The sequence below is a fragment of the Vipera berus genome, assembly GCF_964194415.1.
Source record: "Vipera berus genome assembly, chromosome: Z".
NCBI classification, from domain to species: domain Eukaryota; kingdom Metazoa; phylum Chordata; class Lepidosauria; order Squamata; family Viperidae; genus Vipera; species Vipera berus.
In genome coordinates, this window is record NC_138205.1 from 126,078,373 (window position 1) to 126,102,076 (window position 23,704).

The 23,704-nt window shown below is 42.0% G+C and overlaps 1 protein-coding gene across 1 annotated transcript in view; it reads right to left on the minus strand.

Annotated features, from left to right (window-relative positions):
* The window catches only part of LOC308678418 (sodium channel protein type 5 subunit alpha-like), a gene marked incomplete at its 3' end in the record, with an annotated part of 408,240 nt that overhangs the window by 67,072 nt on the left and 317,464 nt on the right, over positions 1-23,704 (minus strand). The window contains exons 18-20 of the mRNA XM_081345599.1: positions 20,812-20,935; positions 11,382-11,536; positions 9,571-9,744 (exon numbers count right to left, since the gene is read on the minus strand). Coding sequence (XP_081201725.1) covers positions 9,571-9,744; positions 11,382-11,536; positions 20,812-20,935 — 453 coding nt within the window. The remainder of the gene's footprint in view (positions 1-9,570; positions 9,745-11,381; positions 11,537-20,811; positions 20,936-23,704) is intronic.

Below are 23,704 nucleotides of genomic sequence, written 5' to 3' on the forward strand. Positions count from 1 at the left end.
CGGATCCGGCCCGCGAAGTGGTTTCATATGGCCCACGAAGCCATCCTGGAAACAGTGAGGGAACGGCCCCCACTGCCTTGGCCTTGGCCCAGAGACCCTTCTTCTGCCAGAGACCCTCAGATCTGTCCCACTCCTGCCCAGGCCCCCATAGGCATCCTTGATGCAAACGATGTAGAGCTGGCCATGCTCACCCAGTAGGCCAAATGCACTCTAGCCACGCCCACACAGTAGGCCACGCCCACCCAGGCCATACCCACCCGGCCCCCTGAGGGCAACCGCAATGCTGATGCGGCCCTCAATGAAATTGAGTTTGACACCCCTGCCCTATGGGGTGGGGGCAGTTTTAAGTCACAAAGAAAAAAAATGGGAAACAGGTTCCTATAGCATTTTACTCAAAGACATTGTCTTCTGCTGAGCGCAACTATGCTCAGATTGACAAAGAGGCCATAGCCATTGTTGCTGGAATAAAAAAATTCCATGACTATTTATATGGCAGGGATTTCACGGTCTACACTGACCACAAACCTCTGTTGGGACTTTTCACAATGGACAAACAAACCCCACCCCCCACATACTATCTCCAAGAATATTGAGATGGTCTATTTTCCTATCTGCATACAATTTTAAATTAATTCACAAACTGGGCAAGGAAATGGGCCATGCTGATGGCCTCAGCAGACTACCACTGCCACTAATGGATCCTGATCTGGCTCCTGCTGCTAGGATATTGTCCATACAGGACATACCTGAGTTTCCCCTCCATGCAGGGGACATTGCTGCTGAAACTGCCACAGATAAAATACTTAGTAGAGTGCTGTCATGGGTATACATGGGCTGGTTGGGAAAAAGTCCAGGCTCAGAATTTCAAAGCTATTTTGTCAGGAGGCATGAGTTATCTGCTCATGAAGGGTGCATATTATGGGGAAACAGAGTCATAATTCCCACTTCCCTAAGAGATAGGGTTTTACAATCATTACATGAAGGCCATCCAGGCATTGTCAGAATGAAAGCTTTAGCTAGAAGCTACCTCTGGTGGCCCGGCCTTGATAAGGACATTGAGGCTCAAGTCCATGGTTGTTATACATGCCAGAAATCTAGGCCTGAAATGCCAAAGGCTCCAGTTTACAGGTGGGAGGAAACACACACTCCCTGGTCTAGGGTTCACATAGACTACGCTGGACGCTTTCAGGGACAGCTCTTCCTTATAGTAGTGGACAGCCACTCCAATGGCTGGAAGTAATTCCAGTTCCTAACATGACTACTGCTAGGACCATCCAGGTGCTGAGAAAACTCTTTGCCACACATGGGTTGCCAGATGTCTTAGTTTCCGACAATGGGGCTCAATTCACTGCTACAGAATTTCAGGCTTTCCTAAGAGCTAATCTCATCAGACATGCAACGTCTGCGCCTTTTCATCCATCTTCTAATGGTCAAGCTGAAAGCATGGTGAGGAAAACGAAGGAAGCACTCAAGTGCATTGTCACAGGTGACTGGCATCACAGACTGGCAGATTTTTTACTTTGCCAGCATTCTACGCCCTGCACTGCCACAGGTAAAAGTCCTGCAGAACTACATTGGGGGAGGCGTTTGATCACTAAACTGGACAGGTTGCATCTAGATAGAGTGGCAGCAGAAGCCTCTTGACCAAAACCCCCGAGGGGGCTGCACATGGGCGATTGGGTTTGGGCCAGGAACTATGGTCATGGGAATCTGTGGGTTCCTGGTCAAATTACCAAGGCATCCGGACCCCTATCTTATGAAGTGGGGTTGGAGGGAGGGTGAGTTGTCAAACAACACATTAATCAGCTCAGGAAACAGTTTCCAGAACGGCCACTAAGTGAGGACTGTGTCATAAGTTTCCCCCAAAGTCCTCAAACTTGTGGCCAAGCCAGTCCTCACATGGACTATCAGGACTCTTCCTCCTTAACTGAGGTGGAACCGGAGGAAGAACTGGGGAGCCCTGGAATGCAGCATGGGTCCCCTGAAGGAGCAAGCCAACTGAACTTCAGCCACCGCTGTGCCTACTCTGCCGCACAGTCTGACTCTGGGGTGGGCCAACCTGGAGAGGCCAGCCAGAGTGCATCGAATCCCCTTGACTCAGGATCACAAAGGGACACAAGTCTACCCACCCCACTGGGTAAACTGGTAGACCACAAAGTGATGGGAACTCCGAGACGTTCCTCTAGGGCACACAAGTCTCCTTCATATCTTGCAGATTACATTGTAAAATAAAGAGCTATATATTGTTGTAATTCCTGTTGCCACTACTCTACAGAAACTAGTGCTATGATATAACTGTCTTAATGTGCCATTTTTTGAAGTCTATTAATTGAGACGTTGTTTAATCTCATTGTAACCTACATTGTTTTATTTTATTTTATTATTATTATCACTTTTACTTTAGTGTGTTTGAATAGTGAGTCTTGACAATTGTTGAGACTAATTGGTATTATTATGGTCCATTCTAAGAGGGGAGGGGTGTTATGTACTGGGCTCGTGAGGAATACCACGTGGATTGCTGGAGCAGCTAACGGCTCTCCAGCAACCCAGACTACAAGTCTCCTGTGCTGCAATTGGCTATCTCCGGGCGGCAATAGTTGATTCAAACCTATAGGCTGCCGCCTAGGGGCTAGACTATATATTGCGGCTATTTGCAGCCATTTCCCCAGTACAGTTTCTACACAAATAAAACTATTAGTTACCCTGTACTCCGTTCCGCATCTTCATTCCTGCGCCAAAGAACCTGCTATTTAACACTTACCTCTTAACATAATGAGTCTGATATTCATTTATGATTATTTTTAGCCAGCTTTTATTCCAAGAACTGGAAGGCAGCACTGCTTACTGCTTATCCTTACCTAACTACGATGATGAAAAATTAGGCCAGTTTCACAGAGTAACTTGGTGACTTTCACAACTGATTGAATTGAGGAGATTTGTACTTTGTACTTTGAATGGAATTGGTCCAGTATGATCAGCCTTGAATGACAGTGGAAATCCAAGGTATTGGGAAGAAATTTCCCATATGGGCCACAAAATTCTTTCTTAGAAAATAAAAAATACTCAAAAGCTGCCTAACTTGGTAGAATAGGGAACATCCTGTAGAAGAAGATGTAGGTAACATTTTAGTAGTCAGAGAACCCCTTTGGCTTAGTGGTTAGGGCACCAGGCTAGAAAGTGGGAGACGGTGAGTTCTAGTCCCAACTTAGTTATGAAAGCCAGCTGGATGACCTTGGACTAATCACCCGGAGACAGTGAGTTCCAGTCCTGAATTAGCCATGAAAGTTAGATAGCTGCCTTTGGGTCAATCATCAGGAGGCTGTGAATTCCAGTTCCACCTTAGCCTTGAAAACTAACCAGGTGACCTTGGGCCAATCTCTCTTTCTGAGCACAATCCACTTTGTAGGGTTGTTGTTGTGGGGAAAATAGAAGGAGGAAGGATGGTTAGGTAAAATTGCCACCTTGAGTTATTTGTAAAAGTAATAAAGGCTGGATAGAAATAAATAAAATAAATCAGTGTTTTATAACTGATTATGCCCCATAAGAAACACTTATCCCATGTGGCAGCCATTTTGTAAGAATGCCCGCACATTTCTAATATGCCCACTGGTACTAAAATGTCTCCAATTCCTGCTCTGCCCAATGCCCCATTCAATTTCTACTTTTCATTTTGACCAACTTTTTATGTGACACATTAATCTCTCTGAACCAAGTCTGGGCTGAGTTTACAACTGCTTCAGGTTGAAAGTTGGGATAAAACAATTAACTACTTTTTTTAGTAGTCTTTGCTGCTGGATCACTCCATGACAATATGGCAGCAGCAGAGTTATTTCTGAACTGAGATGAATAGAAGTAATTTCTGAGGGAAAAAAGATAGCCTTTGTCTTCATGATGGTCCTTCCATCAACTACGAAAAATAACTTAGTAGAAATGGTAAGTGATCCACCTCCATTCTTCATTTATCTCCTTTTTCTTGAAGATATCAGAAAGAGAGGAAAACCACAATCTTTTTATCTCACTTAAATCCCCCAAAATAAAAAAAACGGATTTGCTTCCCAAAGTCTTTTTTTTTATGCCATGACTTCGAAAAAGCATGCTTGAAAGAAGCAGATCGTATTGATTTTAAATCAAGATTAGGGTTATGATTATGAAGACCCTCAGAGCTTTGTTTGGCTGAAGAAATGGATAAAAATACAAGAGTAAATAAAAGATTTATCTTCCCTGAGCACTCATGTGCAGGTCATAAAGGAAATAAGTTTTTGGTTGAGAAGGATGATAAAAAAAATCAGGAAGTGTGTTCTTACTTGCTGCCTGGGTTTGTTATTCCTTATAATCCCAAATATGAAAAGGAAGCAAAAAAGGTATTACTGATGGTGGATAAATTTAACTTGCAAACAAAAGAAGATTTTTAAAGAAGACAACCTCAAGAATGCCAAGGACACATGTTTATGGGCTTAAATTAGAGTTGTTGACTGTGCGTTATCTGGGCCTACAAAAATTCTTTGGGTTCTTATGTTCATGGCAGTATGACTGACAGATGCCAGAGTCCATCCAACTTTGCAAATGCTTAAGGGCTGTATAGATGAGATTGATGCCTCCCTAGGAAAAAAAGAACTACAGGTAGTCCTCAAATTACAACAGTTCATTTAGTAACCATTCAAAGTTACACCGGCACTGAAAAAAGTGACTTATGACTGTTTTTCACACTTATGACCACTGCAGCATCCCCATGGTCACGTGATTTACACTCGGATGCTTGACAACTAACTCACATTTATGACGGTGGCAGCATCCTAGTCGTGTTCCCCTTTTGCGACCTTCTGAGAAGCAAAGTCAATGGGGAAACCAGATTCACAGATTCATTTTACTAATTTAAGAACTGCAGTGATTCACTTAACAACTGTGGCAAGAAAGGTCATAAAATGGGGCAAAACTCACTTAACAAATTTCTCACTTAGCAACATAAATGTTGGGCTCAATTGTGGTCACAGGTTGACCACAATAGGTTGAAGACATTTCCAAAATGAGGTTGGATCATCACTCTGAGTAAGGATTACACATCTGTATAACTGGAATGAATCCTACCTTAGCCCTGCTGTTCTGCAACAAGCAGCTCCAATGAACCACACTGTTGTAAATGGCTGGTCTGTAGCTGCAGGAGAAGAGCAGGTATGGCTGGAGGGTGGTAGTAAATGTGTCATCAGCTTAGAGTCCTTAAGTTGCCACAAATGATCCAAGTCCAGCTCCCCTTGAATTCCTTTGACCCTTATGTAACATCCCTTTAGTGCTAAGTAGATTAATGTCAGATGCAAAAAATGAGGACCATATGTTGAGAAGTTCAGAAGATATATTGCTCAAACTTAGAGCAAGAATCTAGTCAAGTCATTGTTAGCTCTAAGCTGGCACTAGATAAGAGTCAATAGGATTTGGGGGAGGGCTGGTTTTAGATTGCTTGTGGCAACATATGGATTCTAAACTTAAAGGTAAAGGTAAATGTTCCCCCGCACATGCGTGCTAGTTGTTTCCAATTCTAGAGGCTGGTGCTCATCTCCGTTTCAAAGCCGAAGAGCCAGCGCTTGTCCGAGGACGTCTCCATGGTCATGTGGCTGGCATGACTAGATGCCAAAGGCATACAGAACGCTGTTACCTTCCCACCGTAGTGGTCCCTATTTTTCTACTTGTGTTTTTACGTGCTTTCAAACTGCTAGGTTGGCAGAAGCTGGGACGAGTAACAGGCGCTCACTCTGCTATGCGGCACTCGGGATTCGACCCGCCAAACTGCCAACCTTCTGATCAACAAGCTCAGCATCCTAACTCACTGAGCCATCACGTCCCTATATTCTAAACTTATGACCTGTTTAATTCTGCCCCCTCCCCCAGCTCTGCTTGCTCTTCTCCAACAGTAGCAGTTATTCTAAAAACTCTGTTTTTAAAACAGTGGCACTACCCAATGCACAGAATTCTCCTCCTCTCTAAAAATAGGTGTTGGCCCAAGTCTTTCATGTGCAAAATATTCCCAGAGGCACTGCTGGGGGTGTTGTGAGCATTTGTATGGTTGATGGAAGAGCGGCAAAGATGGTTTGGCAATGCTCTGGTGACATGAGTGCGACCTGCACGTCCTTTTTCCTCTGGCTATTCATTTTCTTAAGAACTGATCAAATTGGGGAAATCATATATCCTCTGCTCTACAGCATCCAAGAAGAGGACAAAATTATTTTTCAGGGGCAAATGAAGACTACACTAGACACCCAAATCCTTAACAATGCTCAGCAGAAATACTTCATGAATGACAGACTTCCCCCCCCCCACCTGCATTTGTTTCCTACTTACTACTATTTAATTTGATGAGCAATTTGCTTTCAGAATTACTTTTTAAAAAAACAAAACAAAAAATATGACGGATAATTAAAAAATTAAAATATTTTCAAACAAGAGGAGAAAAGAAGTGAAATTGTCAGAAGGTAGAGTTTATTAAATTGTGAAATAGCCAAGGTGTTTATAAATGATGACATATGTGTAATTGTTCATCTGAGGTTTTATTTACCTACTTTTTAAGAATTACTAGGGACTACAGTAGATGCTTTTTACTATGTCCTGATATATAAAACCCTAAAATTCAAATTCTTTTTCACATGAGCATATTATGCAACTAATTTCTCTTTCTTTTCTTTCTTTTTTCCTTTCTTTCTGAATTTGAGGAAAAGAAGGATGCAGAAGCCAGGATGGAAGGCAGTAGTTGTAAGGAAACTGGCAAAAATAGAGGTGATTAAAAACCTGCACACTTGCAAAAAATGCCCAGAGATATGGAGATTTACTTTGGAAGACAGAATTCTCTGAGGTAACTCCTTACTTATGACCTGGGTGCAATGTTCCAATGGCCACCAACCCCTCCCTGTGATCATATGACCAAGAGCCTTGGTGGAGCAGTGGGCTAATGCCTCCTTAAGTAACACCGGCTGCCTGCAATTAGTGCAGGTTCGCATCCCACCAGGCTCAAGGTTGACTCAGCCTTCCATCCTTCCGAGGTAGGTAAAATGAGGACCCAGATTGTTGGGGGCAATTAAGCTGACTTTGTAATAATGCCACTAATAAGCAGGCATATACATAGAATAAAGGCTATTGCTAAGCTTGTAAGCCGCCCTGAGTCTTCAGAGAAGGGCGGGATATAAATGGAATTAAAATAATAATAATAAAAAATTACAATATTTTTGTCAGAAACTGCCGTTTACTTCTGATTCTGTGAAGATCTGACCTGGAAAGTTAACACAACTCAGGTGGCTAGAAAGGCCCAACAGAGGCTTCACTTTCTTAGGGTCTTGTGGAAGAACAGGGTAGAACAACGGCTAATGACCCTCTTTTACTGGTCTACTATAGAGAGCATCCTCTCGTATTGTGGTTTGGTATGCTGGTCTGACAGCCGCGGACAGGAAAGTATTACAGAGGGTGTTGAGCACAGCACAAGACATTGTGGGCTGTTCCCTGACACCACTGGATGACATCGCCAGGGCTCGTTGCCTTGGAAGAGTGAGGAAGATTCTCAGGGATGACTCACACCCTGGACGGTATCTCTTTACTCTCCTACCATCCGGTAGGAGATATAGGAATATAGCCAGCCGTACCAACAGGCTGAAAAATAGCTTTTATCCGTGGGCTGTTAGGCTTTTAAATGGGACATAATCTTATGCAGAATTGACTTGGGAGGCCGGTGTGTGGTGTAGTTGGTTCACATGGTGTGGTGGGATGGAGGGTTTGTTGTCACTGTGTGTTGGGGGGAGAGAGCACGGGGGGAGGCTCAGCTAATCTAAAATGTACACATGTTGTACTTTGACAATAAAGGTTTATTATTATTATTATTATTTTCTACAAATGAAAGGCCTATACACTCACTTAATGACCACTGCGTTCGCTTAATGACTGACATGAAAAAGGTCATAATAATCTAGCACATAGACAGACATATGATAGATAGATAGATATAGATAGATAGATAGATAGATAAGTGAGTAAGTAAGTAAGTAAGATTTAAAAAATCAAGCTTCTCATTCTTTTTCTATCTTCAACAAAAACCAACCAATCTGAAACTTTCTTCTACTGCTAAAGAATCTGTTTTGTTCCCAGCCAACCTGAGAAGCTTCCAATGTGTTAGAAGTATAGTAAGGATGAAGGTATTTCCTGACAACATGTCTAAATTTGTTATCTTAAATCTGAACATTGACCTTCTTTTAGGACCACCCTTTATGCCACTGTTAATCCCTTTCTAAATGGAAATCTTCTGACGAGCTAAATTCTTAAAGCTTGAGCAGAGCTTTCAGAAAGAGGAATTCAGCATTTCTTGAGGCCTGAATTTGTTGCAAAGGTCAGCAAAGGTCATTTTCCAACTAGGGACTTCCAGTGTCTTTATAGCACCAACCAGCCATCACTGATCTATTATTAAACTTCTTTTCATTTCTGCTATTTTGGCACTCTGGGAGATACTCTAGGCTGCTTTGCAAGAAATAACTTTAGAAAGATTTGTCTTAGAAATCAGGCACTGATAGTCCTCGACTTACAACCATTGATTTAGTGACCATTTGAAGTTACAATGGGACTGAAAAAAGGGACTTATGATCAGTCCTCGTACTTACGACCCTTTGATCAAAGGCCCTATGGTCAAAATTCAGATTGCAGTGGTAGCATTCTTTGACCTTCCCATCTGGCTTCTGACGAGCAAAGTCAGTAGGGGAAGCAGCATTCGCTTAACAATCACATGATTCACTTAACAACTGCAGTGATTCACTTAATAACCATGGCCAAAAGAGGGTTGTAAAATTGGGCACAAGTCACTTAATAACCATTTTGTTTAGCAACAGAAATTTTGGTCCCCATTATGGCTGTAAGCTGAGGACTATCCGTGCACTGAGAAGAGACTGTGGAGATAGAAATGAAGGACTACGTTATTGGGGAATTAAGCTTTTTCTAATTAGGGGATACAATTGCAATTACTACAGCTATGGCAATTTTGTTTTGCCAATATAGTACAAAATTTGGGTTCCTACCATTCTAATTATGCCCAATTATAAGCTTCCTTGTTAAGTGGTGAAAAGACCTGCCTGACAGAAAAAGTGTAAGAAAGACTCTGGAAACTCTCCATATATGTGGTACTTTCAGCTCTCAAAGTTCAGTTCAGTTGCTGGAATTCTTGTAACCCTAACCCTTTCTTCTTGATAAATCTTACTAAAGAGGGGGAAAAAAACAAAAAAAAAAACAAAAAGGCACAAGAGAGGAAATGAACTTACACTTTTCTTCAGAACCACTTAAGGAAGGGACTGCAATTGCAAACCATCGTGATTTTTCATTCCTAATTACTGAACCACGAGATCACTCAGATCTATATTTGCATCCAGATATTTAATTCCAGAGTGAAAAGGCAAATTCCCTTAGATGTTATCTTACATGGAATTTGCAAACACCGAATGTCAGGGGTTCATTTTACATCACCCTAAGGAAAATTAAGTCCCATTCAGCTAGCGATCTTTGCCCACAACCACATTGCTGCACAATGCCCATCTGGAGAAGTAATGCACTACTTACATCCACAATGAGGAAATCAAGCCAGCACCAAGCATTGGTGAAGTACTTCTTAAAGCCATAGGCCACCCATTTGAGAAGCATTTCCAAGACAAAGATGTAGGTGAAGATTTTATCTGCATATTCCAGCATGGTTTTGATGTTCTTCCTTTCATCCAAGTAGATGTCTTCAAAGGCCTGGGAGAACAAAATGGCATATTAAAGCATTTCCCATTGCAGATATTCTTTTTGAAAAGAATAACGGATTCACCCAATTGCAAGGAACCTTGGAGGTCATCTAGTCCAACCCCCTGCTCAAGCAGGAAAACCTATACCACTTCAGACAAATGGTTGTCCAATCTCTTCTTAAAAACCACCAGGATTGCAACACCCACAGCTTCTGGAGGCAAGCCTGATTAATTGTTCTCACTTTCAGGAAATTTCTCCTTAGTTTTAGGTTGCATCTCTCCTTGATTACTTTCCATCATTTGCTTCTTGTCCTGCCTTCAAGAGCTTTGGAGAATAGCTCGACCCCCTCTTCTTTGGGGCAGCCCCTGAGATATTGGAACACTGCTATCATGTCACCCCTCACCCTTCTTTTCATTAAACTAGACAAACCCAATTCCTATAACGTTCCTCATGTTTTATCCTTCAGTCCCCTAATCATCTTTGTTGCTCTTATCTGCATTCTTTCTACAGTTGGAAGGGATCTTGGAGGTCTTCTAGTCCAACTCCTTGCTCAAACAGTAGATCAGTTTCCAGCACCAGCGTTGCATGTTTTTATTTTTTATTTATTTATTTATTAGTTGAATTTATATACCGCCCTATTCCCGAAGGACTCAGGGTGGTTCACAGGGCAATTAAAACAGTACAAAAAAGAATAAAATGGAATTAAATTAGTACAGGCCCACAATTCCTAATAACAATAAAATTAATTTTTTTAAAATTAATTTAATATAATTTAATTAAATACTTTAAAATTTAAAATCCCTCAGTCCAGGCCAGACAATTCGAACAACCAGGTTTTTAAGTCCCGGTGAAAAGAGCGGGGACTTTGATCAGCAACTGTTTTCTATTGTCTTAGCCAGAGATCCTACTTACCTACATGTACTGATCATCAAAACCATGGGTGTCCATTCTTGGCAGGCATTCTGGGAGTTGAAGTCCACAAGTCTTAAAGTTGCCAAGGTTGAACACCTCTGATCTAAACTGAGATGCCTGAAATTCTCCAACTAAGGTACAGAATTCAGGGCCTCTAATTAACAACTCATCATCAAATCAAGGATTTCCTAAAATCTACTGTTCATCCCTTTATGCCAGGGGTGTCAAACTCAATTTCATTGAGGGCCGCATCAGCATTGCGGTTGCCCTCAGGGGGCCGGGTGGGTGTGGCCGGGGTGGGTGTGGCCTACTGGGTGGGCGTGGCTAGAGTGCGTATGGCCTACTGGGTGGGCGTGGCCAGCTCTACATCGTTCGCATCAAGGGCGCCTATGGGGGCCCGGACAGGAGTGGGACAGATCTGAGGGTCTCTGGCAGGAGGAGGGTCTCTGGGCCAGGGCCAAGGCAGTGGCGGCCGTTCCCTCCCTGTTTCCAGGATGGGTTCGCGGGCCGCATGAAACCATTTCGCAGGCCGCATCCGGCCCCCAGGCCTTGTGTTTGACATGTCTGCTTTATGCTAACAAAAGACAATTATGAACCTTGAATCTTTCTTCCAAACTAGCAATAGAGGGTGTTTCCCATCATATCCAAAAGGAACCACATACTGAGGTGATAACACAAATCACATCTATTTTTTTTTTTAAATAAGAAGTGGAAATTATAGGTTTTATATTTACCAAAGCTCCACTGCTGAGAAGAATCATGAAAATGATGAACGTCTCAAACCAACTGTGTTCAACAATTTGATAGCAAGTCTTCCTCAGCCGCCACCAAATTTTGCCAGGGAATTTTGTGATATCCACTGAACAGCATGGGAGAATATGGACACAAACTAAAAAAAAAAGACAAAAAGCCAGAAGAATCATTTTAATATTGAAAATTAGTATAGGAATCCCTCTGATGGCTACACTCTATTGGTTTGCAATAGAGCTGGTCCTTGACATACAACCAAAAGTGAGCCCAACATTTCTGTTGTTAAGTGAGAAATTTGTTAAGTGAGTTTTGCTCCATTTTACATCCTTTCTTGCCACCGTTGTTAAATGAATCAGTGCGGTTGTTAAGTTAGTGACACAGTCGTAAAGTGAATCTGGCTTTCCCATTGACTTTGCTTGTCGGAAGGTCGCAAAAGGTGATCACGTGACTCTAGGACACTGCAACTCTCATAAATACAAGCCAGTTTCCAAGTATCTGAGTTTTGATAATGAATGGGGATGCCGCAACGGTTGTAAGTATGAAAAACGTTCATAAGTCACTTTTTTCAGTGCCATGTAATTTTGAACGATGACTAAACTGTTGTAAGTCGAGGCCTACTTGTAGTGTAAACCAGATTTAGCTTTATTTATTTATTAAACCTATATGCCACCCATCTCTCTTAGAGGTGAATATAGGCAGCTTACAATAAATAAAAACAATATGAAATGAAAAGATTAAAACAATAAACAGTAACGCTAAAAAGAAGGAACATTTTTTGGGGATGGGAAAGAAGACAGCAAATTGCATGGGGGAGAAGGAGATGGGGCCTTATCTTAGTCCATTAGCCTCCAGAATGGCATGCTCCTATTGGGGCCCCATGCCAGTTGGCAGAGCCAGGTCTTCAGGGCACAAATGTTCCTAAGGATGGGGGCCTCAGCAGAAAAGGCTCTTCTCTTGGACTCTATCAGCCAAAATTCCTTGGCCGATGGGGCCCGCAGCATGCCCCTTCTGCCAACACAGGTGGAGTGGGCCAATCCCATTGGGGTGAGGTGGTTCCTCAGATACCATGGAACCATGCCATGAAGGACTTTAAAGATAAGAACCAACACCTTGAGTCGGACCCAAAAGCAAACCAGAAACCAATGTAGCTCATGCAACAAGGGTGTTACGGGAACCAGTTTAGGGCCCCCAAGAACTGTACAGGTAGTCCTCGGCTTATGACCACAACAGAGCCCCAAAATTTTCTGTTGCTAAGCAAGACATTTGTTAAGTGAATTTTGCCCCATTTTATGACCTCTCTTGCCAGAGTTGTTAAGTTAGTAATATGGTTTATTAGGTGAATCTGGCTTCCCTATTGACATTGCTTATCAGAAGGTCACAAAAGGATCAGATGACTCCAGGACCTTGAAAACGCCATAAACGTGAACCATTTGCCAAGCATCCAAATTTTGATCATGGCCATGGGGATACTGCAATGATTGTAAGTGTGAAAAAATGGACATTTTTTCTGCTTGAAAAAGAAGATCTGCTAGGTTTTGTCCAACTCCATTGTGTTTCCCCTCCCCCCAGTGCCATTGCAACTTTGAACACTCACTAAAAGAACTGTTTTAAGTCGAGGACTACCTGTATACATCCCTTTCTTTTTTAACTACATGCCTTAATTTCTTTGGTTTATTACTTTTCTTCGGTCTGGGCAATGCTTATTCCCAAAGTGGAGTAGGATGACAGGCATGTATGGGACTGAAGCATAGATATTAGAGGTATGTTTTGTTTGGCACCTGGTTTTGCACTGAGCAAAGCAAGATTGAAATTGGGCGATGTGGCTGACAGGCTGTGCGTCCTTCAGCTAAATCAACCGTATCCTGCCCTCTGAAGATTGCTGATGAGAACTAACGCCTTACTGGGCTCCAGTGTTCCTAGCTCAAGTTTGCTTACAAATATTTCTTACGATTCGTTGGTAACAGATATAACTTTGCTCGACACCACGGCGATGGGCAATCATTCTGGGAATAAAAGCAAGCCTTTTAATGCAGTTTAAAAATAATGCATGTCATTTTTTCACAGATTCTTCTTTTTATCTTTTGTTCCTCCTTACAATACTTTCCCTTAAAGCACAACTATTTCATAGCAGGGGAAAAAAAAACACAACCTTAAATGACATCACAGTAAAATCTGCCATGGGACAATGGCATATTGTGTGTGTGTATCTGAATGTGCATATGGAATAACATGGAAAGAAAAAACTGCCGAATGTCACCTGCATGTTGGTGATATGAGATTCCAGGTGATTTCTTCCAGTGATTTCAGGTAACAACACGGGGAAGAAAAGTTCTATGGAATCCATAATTTATTTAAGAACACATCAAATGTCCCACCATCATTTTTTGAAAAGAGTCATCTAAGGCAGACCAGGAAAGCCCATACTGTCTCCTATGAAAGGATCATTGCCTATGGAAAGATGCCTTGAAATTCTTGAAGCTATTGAGTAATCTAATGGCACAAATTTATTTATTATTTATTAATTCGGTTTATATACCGCCCTATTCCCGAAGGACTCAGGGCGGTTTACAGGGCAGAATTTAAAAACAATACAATATAAAATTAAAATAAAATTAAATTAAATATAGCCCCAAAAAATCAAAATCACAATTTAAAATCATTAAAACCCCTCAGTCCAGGCCAGATAGCTCAAAGAGCCAGGTTTTTAGGTCCCGGCGAAACGAACAAAGGTCGGGGGAAGTCTGTTGGAAGTTGATTCCATAGGGCAGGCGCACCCACAGAGAATGCCCTCCCCCTGGGGATCGCCCGTTGGCAATCCTTGACCGGCGGTACCCTGAGGAGGCCCTCCCTGTGGGAGCGCACAGGACGATGGGAAATTGATGCTGGCAGCAGGTGCTCCCTCAGATAATGAAATGAAAAACTCTGTTGTCCAATTCTTGCTACAGAATCAACAAGCAGAGACTAACCATGGTTTAGTCACCAAAATGAGGTTACTGTAGGTAATTACCAGGAAACTGAAGGACCAAAAGACTGGTGAAGTAATTTAGTAAATTTCCTTTAATTTCCTTTCATGTCCTGAGCTCTGGTGGTGCAGTGGTTATTCGATCCTGATAAGATCAAGGTTGACTCCGCCTTCCATCCCTCCGAGGATGGTAAAATGAGGACCCGGATTGTTGGGGGGGCAATATCCTGACTCTGTAAACCGCTTAGAGAGGGCTGTAAAGCACTGTGAGGCGGTATATGAGTCTAGGTGCTATTGCTATATGAATATGGATTTTGAAGAGAAGCGTTTGGAAAAACACTCTCCAAGAGTTGTAGCGGACACAAGGAATGGCCTTGAGAAAAGGAGGAAGAGCTACTACAGAGTTAATGTTGGATAAAAGAAACTTGAATGCAGGGCAGAACTACAACCTGAGTAAATGATTTACACAAGATTCTCCTTCAGGAGGGAGGGAGGAAGTACATTCAGACTTGCAAGATTCTGTTAAAGTATCTTTATAATAAAAATATTGGCCTGCATGACTTTGATTTACCCTAAAAGGCTGACAGATGTATACAGCCAAAGACTCACTTCTGTTGTACAGGTAGTCCTTGACTTACAACAGTTCATTGAGTGACCATTCTAAATTTTAACAGAAGTGAAAAAAGTGACTCATGACCATTTTTCACAGTTACGACCCTTGTTGCATCAAAATTCAGATGCTTGGCAACTGGTTCACACTTATGACTGTTGCTTTGTCCTAAGGTCATGTGATTTCCCCCTTTGCAGCCTTCTGACAAGCAAAGTCAATGGGGAAGACAGATTTACTTAATAACTGGGTTACTAAACTATCACCTGCTGTGATTCATTTAACAGCTGTGACAAGAAAAGTCTTAAAAGGGGGGCAACTTAACAAATCCCTCACTTAGTAACATAAATTTTGGGTTCAATCATGGTCATAACTCGAGGACTACCTCTCTTTTGCCATTTCCCATCGAGTACATTAATGTTCGGCTGCTGCATGGAAGCAAAACCACAAAGCAAATGTCTGTGTCCTTAGGGCCTCTTCCTGTCTTGTGGGGCTTCTGTTATCTCCTTCAATCATTTTTCACATCCTATCTCTGGCAGTTATCTCCAAGTAATCCCCTCGGAGCAGGCTTGTTCCCAAGTTAAATAATCCTTGGGGATGTGTATGCTTGCAGCTTTCTGACAGCTCATCACATCTCAGTCCCTATCTTGATTCCCCTGTTTCCTGCTTCCACTCATGGCTCCCCAGGGAACAATCAGCTGCAGTGGAACTTCATGCCTTTTGAGTAATTGCGTATATTAGAAGGAGAATTAAGAGTATTTTTCTCTCGTCTCATCTTGCATTTTATTGGCAAGTAGAAGTGGGCTTCCCCCAAACCTGGAATGCTTTAATCTTTAAAAAAAATTGTCATAGCATTTTATGCAATCAGATAAAGGTTACAGAAAATGGCTGTAGATCACCAGGCTGGGAGGAGAGGAATTGGTGGGGAAACATGGGCTTTATTGTCTAAATAACGTCTCCATTTTTCTGCAAGCAATCCTGCTGGGAGAATTAAACAAGTTCGATAATAAAAATTAAAGAAAGAAAGCATGGTGAGAACGAGGGTTAAATTCCCTGCTAGGCTGTATTTAAAGTGAAAGACAAGGGAATGGTCTTCATCTATCTATCTATCTATCTATCTATCTATCTATCTATCTATCTATCTATCTATCTATATCTATATCTATATCTATATCTATATCTATATCTATATCTATATCTATATCTATATCTATATCTATATCTATATCTATATCTATATCTATATCTATATCTATATCTATATCTATATCTATATCTAATCAAATTGGGGTGCCTCAACTAAGAAGTCCCAGCTGCCCAGGATAGCAACCCATATAATCCCTTTGAGTAAAAAGATCCCTTGGTGAACCCCTGTACTGAATCAGGTAAGAAGCAAGCAAGAGATTGATTCAAAGTAATCTCAGACTGGCGCCAGCTATTATCTCATTCATCCTGATATATTTCATAGTTATGCTACTGTTGGGGGAAACTGGTGGACAGAATGCTACATATGCAATCTTGAGCTCTTGAAAAAAGGATAAAAAAGTAAAGATTCCCCCGCACATGCGTGCTAGTCGTTTCTGACTCTAGGGGCCGGTGCTCATCTCCGTTTCAAAGCCGAAGAGCCAGCGCTTGTCCGAGGACGTCTCCGTGGTCATGTGGCCGGCATGACTAGACGCCAAAGGCGCACAGAACGCTATTACCTTTCCACCATAGTGGTCCCTATTTTTCTACTTGCATTTTTACGTGCTTTCGAACTGCTAGGTTGGCAGAAGCTGGGACGAGTAACAGGTGCTCACTCTGTTACGCGGCAGTTGGGATTCGACCCGCCAAACTGCTGACCATCTGATTGACAAGCTCAGCATCCTAACCCACTGAGCCACCGTCTCCCTTTGAAAAAAGGATAACAGTATCCAAATTATCTCTCTCTCTCTGTCTCTCTCTCATCTGTCTCTGCTTATCTGGGTGTTGATTGCTGGTGAGGAGGAGTTTTGATCTTTTTTGTTACCTTTATATATTTTTTTATCTCTCTTGAATGGTATGTAGATGTTGTTTACCACGGTGTGCCTGTTGATGGCTCATTTGTTTGAGTGCCAGTTTCCAGGAATTCTATGCTGTTTTTGGATTTGGCTTGGTCTAGGATGCTCAGTTTCCTAGCTGAAATTATGGTTAAGTCTATCTATGTATTGTGAAATTAAAAAGTTTCATCTAGAATTTTTACTGCCAGTTAGTACCAGTTGGTGTTCATGTATAGCGCTCCATATGTCATGCTGGCCACATGGCCAGGGAAATGTTTTTGGACAGCACTGATTCAATGGCCTTGAAACTAAGATGAGTACCATTCCCTATAGTTGGCAATGACTAGAGCAGGGGTAGGCACCCTTGGCCCTTTTATGACTCGTGGACTTCAACTCCCAGAATTCCTGAGCGAGCCATGCTGAGGAGAAATGGAGAGGTTTCCATGCTGAGCCAAGCTGGCTCAGGAATTCTGGGAGTTGAAGTCCACCAGTCATAAAAGAGCCAAGGTTGCCTACCCCTGGCCTAGGCCTAGGCCGCTTTATGACTGGTGGACTTCAACTCCCAGAATTCCTGAGCCAGCCACGCTGAGAGGAAAGGGAGAGGTTTCCATGCTGAGCCATGCTGGCTCAGGAATTCTGGAAGTTGAAGTCCACCAGTCATAAAAGAGCCAAAGTTGCCTACCCCTGCTCTAGAGGAATAAAAACTGCAGGGACTCCTTTACTTTTTTTTTTAAGAGCACAAATGCTTATCTCAGTTTTGTTGCTGGAACTCTTGAATTGAAGCAGAACTTCAATGAATTTGAAATGTTTGAATGGGTCGTTCTCATATTTATTCTACCTGCTTTAATCCATTAAATGTTTTAGGAATAGATTTTTTTTCACATTCCTGGGATTTATTAGATTGCTTGGTACAGCAATTTTAAGAACTGTGAAGGGTAACTCATCCTGTTTTTAATCAGTAGGAATCAAAAACAGATAAATTGACATAGTCCTTGCTAAATTGAAATTTTACACATGAAACTCTGACTTTGTTATTATTGACAGGAGAGAATATTAAAATAAATACACATTCTAATCCAACAAGCATTCGTGTGGATGCAGTATTCTTGCTCTGCAAATAAGGGAAAGGCTCACATACAAATAGTCCTCGACTTTCAACAGTTCATTTAGTGACTGTTCAAAATTATAATAGCACTGAAAAAAGCGACTTATGACTGTTTTTCACACTTAGGACCATCGCAGCATCCCCATGGTCACATGATCAAAAGCTGGATGCTTGGCAACTGATTCATATTTATGACAGTTGCAGTGTCCCAGAATTATGTGATCCCCTTTTGTGTCCTCCTTACAAGTAAAGTCAGTAAAGTAAAGCCAGACTAATTTAACAGCTGTGGACTAGCTTAACAACTGCAGTGATTCACTTAACAACCCTGGCAAGAAAGGTCATAAAATGGGGCAAAACTCACTTAACAAATATATTGCTTAACAATGGACACAATCGTGGTCATACGTCAAGGACTATCTATGTTAAAATGATATTTATAGAGGCTTGTATTTTTCCTGTACTCCGGAAACCTAACCTCTTCTCCAAATTACTCTCATTCAGTTTTGTTTATGCTGTTCCATGAAAGTCTAAGCCATGTTTTGATGAACCAAGATTTGGTGAAAGAATCGTATTGTTTGGTCCTTGCAAGCCCAGCCGTAAACCAAGATTTACAAATTGCAGTAACTGGGTTGTAACCATCGATGGAGCCAAACTGTGTGGACTAGCATCATGAGTAAGGCCTACCAGTGAAGATGTAGTATAGAGGAAACCAGCTCTTCAGAAGTTGTCATAATCTCTGATGCCTCCATCTACTGACTGTTGCTAATGGAAGATAATGGGAGCTGAGATCCCAGACCATCTGGAATGTCAGACTTGTTCAGTGTAAAAGAGTTTAGAGCCGGCCATGGGAATAGGGAAGGAATTTAATGAGTCATTTATGGAGGAAATTCAGAAAAGGTTACCAGAAACTCAAAATAATGTCATTTTAATTTAGTTTAGTATAAGATGGGACACAGAGGAACTTGCACAGGCTTTTGAGATTCTGCTATTCTATTTAATCACAATTTTAAAAAAAAACCAATCTCGGAATCCCTGCTTTTTGGATCTAGCCGACTCTGAAGGGGTGATTCTCAACTGGGAAAAGAAAGATGAATTGGGACAGAATGAGAAGGGTGGAAGGGAGTGATGCAAAGAAAGATAGAAAAGGGAGGAGGAAACAGAGACAGATAAGAGACAGACAAGCCAAAGAGAATTCAGGAGAAAGGAATCTTGTGGAAGGAACATTTTTTTCCTTCCACTTCTCTGCATTATGAGAAGGTAATAATCTCCCAAGGATTCTAAGCAAACATCTTTCCCAGCCTTTTTGTGGGGGCAGAAGCTGAACCTATATCCTTTTCCACGTATCTATGACTTCCAACATCAGTTTGGTCTAGTGCAGGGGTCAGCAACCTGAAACAATGAAAGAGCCACTCGGAACTGGTTCCCTCATAAAAGGAAAAACTGGGAGCCGCAAATAATGTGTGCGCATGCGCGTACATGCGCGCATGCGCAGGACAGGGTTTGACTGAAGAGTGGAGCCAAGGCGAGATATGCACCTACCCTGCATATTTGAATTGATTGGTTGAACCTTTTTAGTCTCACTTTTTTTTTTGGACTGCACATGGCAGAGGACTGGGAGCCGCAGGAGATGGCTGAAAGAGCCGCATGCGGCTCCGGAGCCGCGGGTTGAAGACCTGTGGTCTAGTGGTTAAGACACCAGACCAGAAGGCAGAAGACACCAGTCCAGGGGTCCCCAAGGCCCCAGGCTGTGACACAGTATCAGTACTGGACTGAGGCCTGTTGGGAACTGGGCTGCGCAATGGAGGATGAAGGATGAGTGTGTGAAGCTCCATTTGCACAAGCAGCGGGCACACATGCCCACCACTTGCACTGAACCTCTCCCCATCCTCCCATTGCTGGTGCCGCCAGGAGCAGTGGCCCACAGAGCCAGAAAGGTTGGGGATTGCTGTTCTAGTCCCACTTTATGCATGGGTGCCTTTGGGCCAATCATCAGGAGACAGCAAAGTCTAGTCCCACTTTAGGCATGAAAGCCAGCTGGGTGACTTTGGACCAATCCCTCACTCTCAGCCCAATCCACCTCACAGGGTTGTTGTCAGGAAAAAAAGGAGAAGAAAAGAGTACTATTAGGTACACTTACTGCCTCATTTAGCAGCAGAATAATCTATCCCTCATTCATGCATGTGACAGTTATTCTTGTCTAGGAAATGTGAGAGAGATAGCTGCAAACCTGCCAGTGTATAAAGAAAGATGGTGTCACTGAACTATGGTCTAGGACAGGGGTAGGCAGCCTTGGCTCTTTTATGACTCATGGACTTCAACTCCCAGAATTCCTGAGCCAGCATGGCTCAGCATGGCAACCTCTCCCTTTCCCCTCAGCATGGCTGGCTCAGGAATTCTGGGAGTTGAAGTCCACCAGTCATAAAAGAGCCAAGGTTGCCTACCCCTGGATTAGAGTTATTTTTTCCTGAATTACCTCAACAGGCCCAGTGAAAATGAGCAGGGTTTCTTTGCTGGGGCTCAGATAATTGGTTAGAATTGTATTATAGCAATGCAAAGAGAAAGTCGCTAAATCAAAGGTCAATTTTTTGGGCTAGTCTTTAACCTGCCAAACACAGCAATTGCCTCCTTTCAAAGGTTGTAATTCCCCAGCTACACAGCCTTATCCAAGCTGTCTTTGGGCTGCTGAATTCTTCTAGCCAAGAGAAAAGCAGGTTATCCTTACATCCTGGGAGGCAATCTTCAGGATCCAGCAGTTCTTCTGCCAGTTCGGGCATCTGTTCCAGAAGCTCTGACGGAATTGCCAAATCCACTGTACTTCCTTCTGACAGGCTGATTTCATCAAATTTCTAAGGAAGAAAGGAGAGCAGAGATTTCATCACCCAGTCTTATGGAAGTGGCTGTGTGTGTGTGTGTGTTGTTGTTTTTTTAAAGGCAAATCCCTGCCTCTGTTGTATGATTCAGTCATCTCTGAGAAGGATAAAAACATAGAACACAGAATAATAGAGTTGGAAGGGATCTTGGAGGTTTTCTATTCCAACCCATGTTCAAAGAAGAATAACTTATACCATTTCAGACAAGCAGCTGTCCAGTCTCTTTTTGAAAGTGATGGAGCACCCATCTGAAGTCAAGCTGTTCCACTGGTTGGTTGGAAAGAAATTCACATGGCTATTATGTAGAAAAGGTGGCGCATGCAAACACATCAACCAAAAGCAAAATTATAGAGAAAGGCAACTTTATAGAAGTATTTTAAAACTACAGTGCTCAACTGTATCCGGCATGCTATTTAACAATCATCAGAAGCCGCTGGGAAAGTTCATTTGTCAGACACGAGGTGTTTTCCTGGTGAAGACAAGGTGGCCGTGTGTTGCTAAAGTTATTTCACAGAGACAACAGTTGACAACCACAAGGGGATTGCAAGGTAAAACCCCATGTACATTTATTATTATTTTATTACTTTATTTGTATCCTGCCTTTATTATTTTTTTCAAATAACTCAAGGCAGTCAATATATGCAAGACACCTTCCTCCTATTTTCCTCATAACGACAGTCTTGTAAAGTGGGTTGGGATGAGAAAAGAGTGACTGGCCCAAAGTCACCCAGCTGGCTTTCACACCTAAGGCAGACTAGAATTCACCAACTCCCAGTGATTGGTCCAAAATCAACTAGCCGGCTTTCCTCCCTGCCTCCTATTTCTGATCTGGTGCTTTAAACACTAGGCCAGTGGTTTAATTAAATATGCCACTATTCCAATGAAATTTATCACCCTCTCATTTAAAATTGCTACCTACCACTGAGGTGGTAGGTAGAACATCCTGCTATTAAAAACGTAAGATCCTAACTTTTGAAACCACCCCATGTTTTGAAAAAGACAGACACATCAGCTGAGTTCACAAAATAAACTAGGCTAAAGTAGAATTGGATGGCTGTGATTTAGCAAGTTGCAGGAAACCAGACTTTGCCTTAATATGCTTTGTAAATCAGATTGTCACATTATGTCATAATAATATAAATGATATGTCTGGTCTCAAGAGTGCCATGTGAACGCAGCAACTGTTTGCATGTTTAGGTTTCCGTGTGTTGTCCCCGGGACTGTCAAAAAATTGAGACAGAGTTGTAACTGTATGACTGAACCTCAACCTTTTTTGGGTGCATTGTGACACCAATAAAAAGGGACAGGGTTTCAATCATGGTTGCAACCCCTGTTTTCACCATTTTTATATCCCCCGTTCTCAGATGTTACTGGTTGGGCCTATTGCTTCATTTTTCTACTTCGGTTGCAACAAATAGTATATATACAATTAGCTTGGAGTAAACCCACTGAAAGCAACTTTAATTAAATTCTGAATATAAGGTTACACAGTTAAGAATTTTATGTGATGAGTTCAGGAATGTGATATTTGGGGGAAATGATTACAGATAGTCCTTGACTTACAACCACAATTGAACCCAAATTTTCCGTTGCTAAGCAATGCATTTGTTAACTAGGTTCTCCTCTATTTTACGACCTTGTTGAAGCTAAGTTAGTAATATAGTGGTTAAATGAATCTGGCTTCTCCACTGCTGTTCAGAAGGTTGCACAAGGTAATCACATGATCCTAGGACAGTGCAACCATCATAAATATATGCCCATTCCAACTGTCTGAATTTTGATCACATGACCATGGGATGCTACAACAATCGTGAGTGTGAAAAATGGTCATAAGTCACTATTTTCAATGCCATTGTAACTTTGAATGATCGCTAAATAAATGGTTGTAAATCGAGGACTACCTGTATTTAGCTCCATGTGCTGATGCAAATATCTAGAAGTTGCTGGTAGTTTTATAGTCTCCTAACCCTCTCATAGAGCAAATTCCTGCATTAATAAACTTTTACTTTCAGAAAAGGAGTTTGGAAGTAATTTCTTTAAAGCATCAGGATCTCTTATCCTCAAAGCAGGTACCTAAGTGGGACAAAGAACAAAATTCAAAGGTCCCCAATGTCTCTAGTGATTCCTGGCATTGATTCTGAAAAAAAGTAGTAAGCAGAGATCCCAAAGAGAAAGAAAGAACAGATCAAATCGGGTAAACAGAGAATAAACATAGTCTGCAGCAAGAATTATTAGGCAGTGACAAAAGGAAAGATTATAATATTCGTGGAGCTCAACAGCACAACCACAGGGGGGATAGATGAGAAACTCAAACAAAGAAACACAATTAAAAACAATGCACAGTAAGAGATGAGAGCTCTTTCAAAGTATAAGAATGTGTCCGCAGCTGGCTGAGGGGGTGGGGCAGAAGAGATGGAAGATTTTGTGGGATCAGCTGAAAGCTGTGCCATCCTCATCATAACTTAAAAATTAAGGAGGACAGCAGCCATTCAAATCTGTAGAATTTTTTGTTATTGTTATTTATTTTATTTATTTATATTCCGCCTTTTAGAGGATGCACAATGGCTCATCAGTTAAAGAGGCTGAGCTTGTCAGGTGGAAAGCTGACAACCCAGGTTCAAGACCTTGGTATTGCAAGATGGGACGAGCTCTTGCCTTGCCTCTCAGCTCCTGCCCACCTAGCAATTGGAAAGCATGCAAATGCAAGCAGGTAAATAGGTACCACTTTGGTGTGAAGGCAATAGC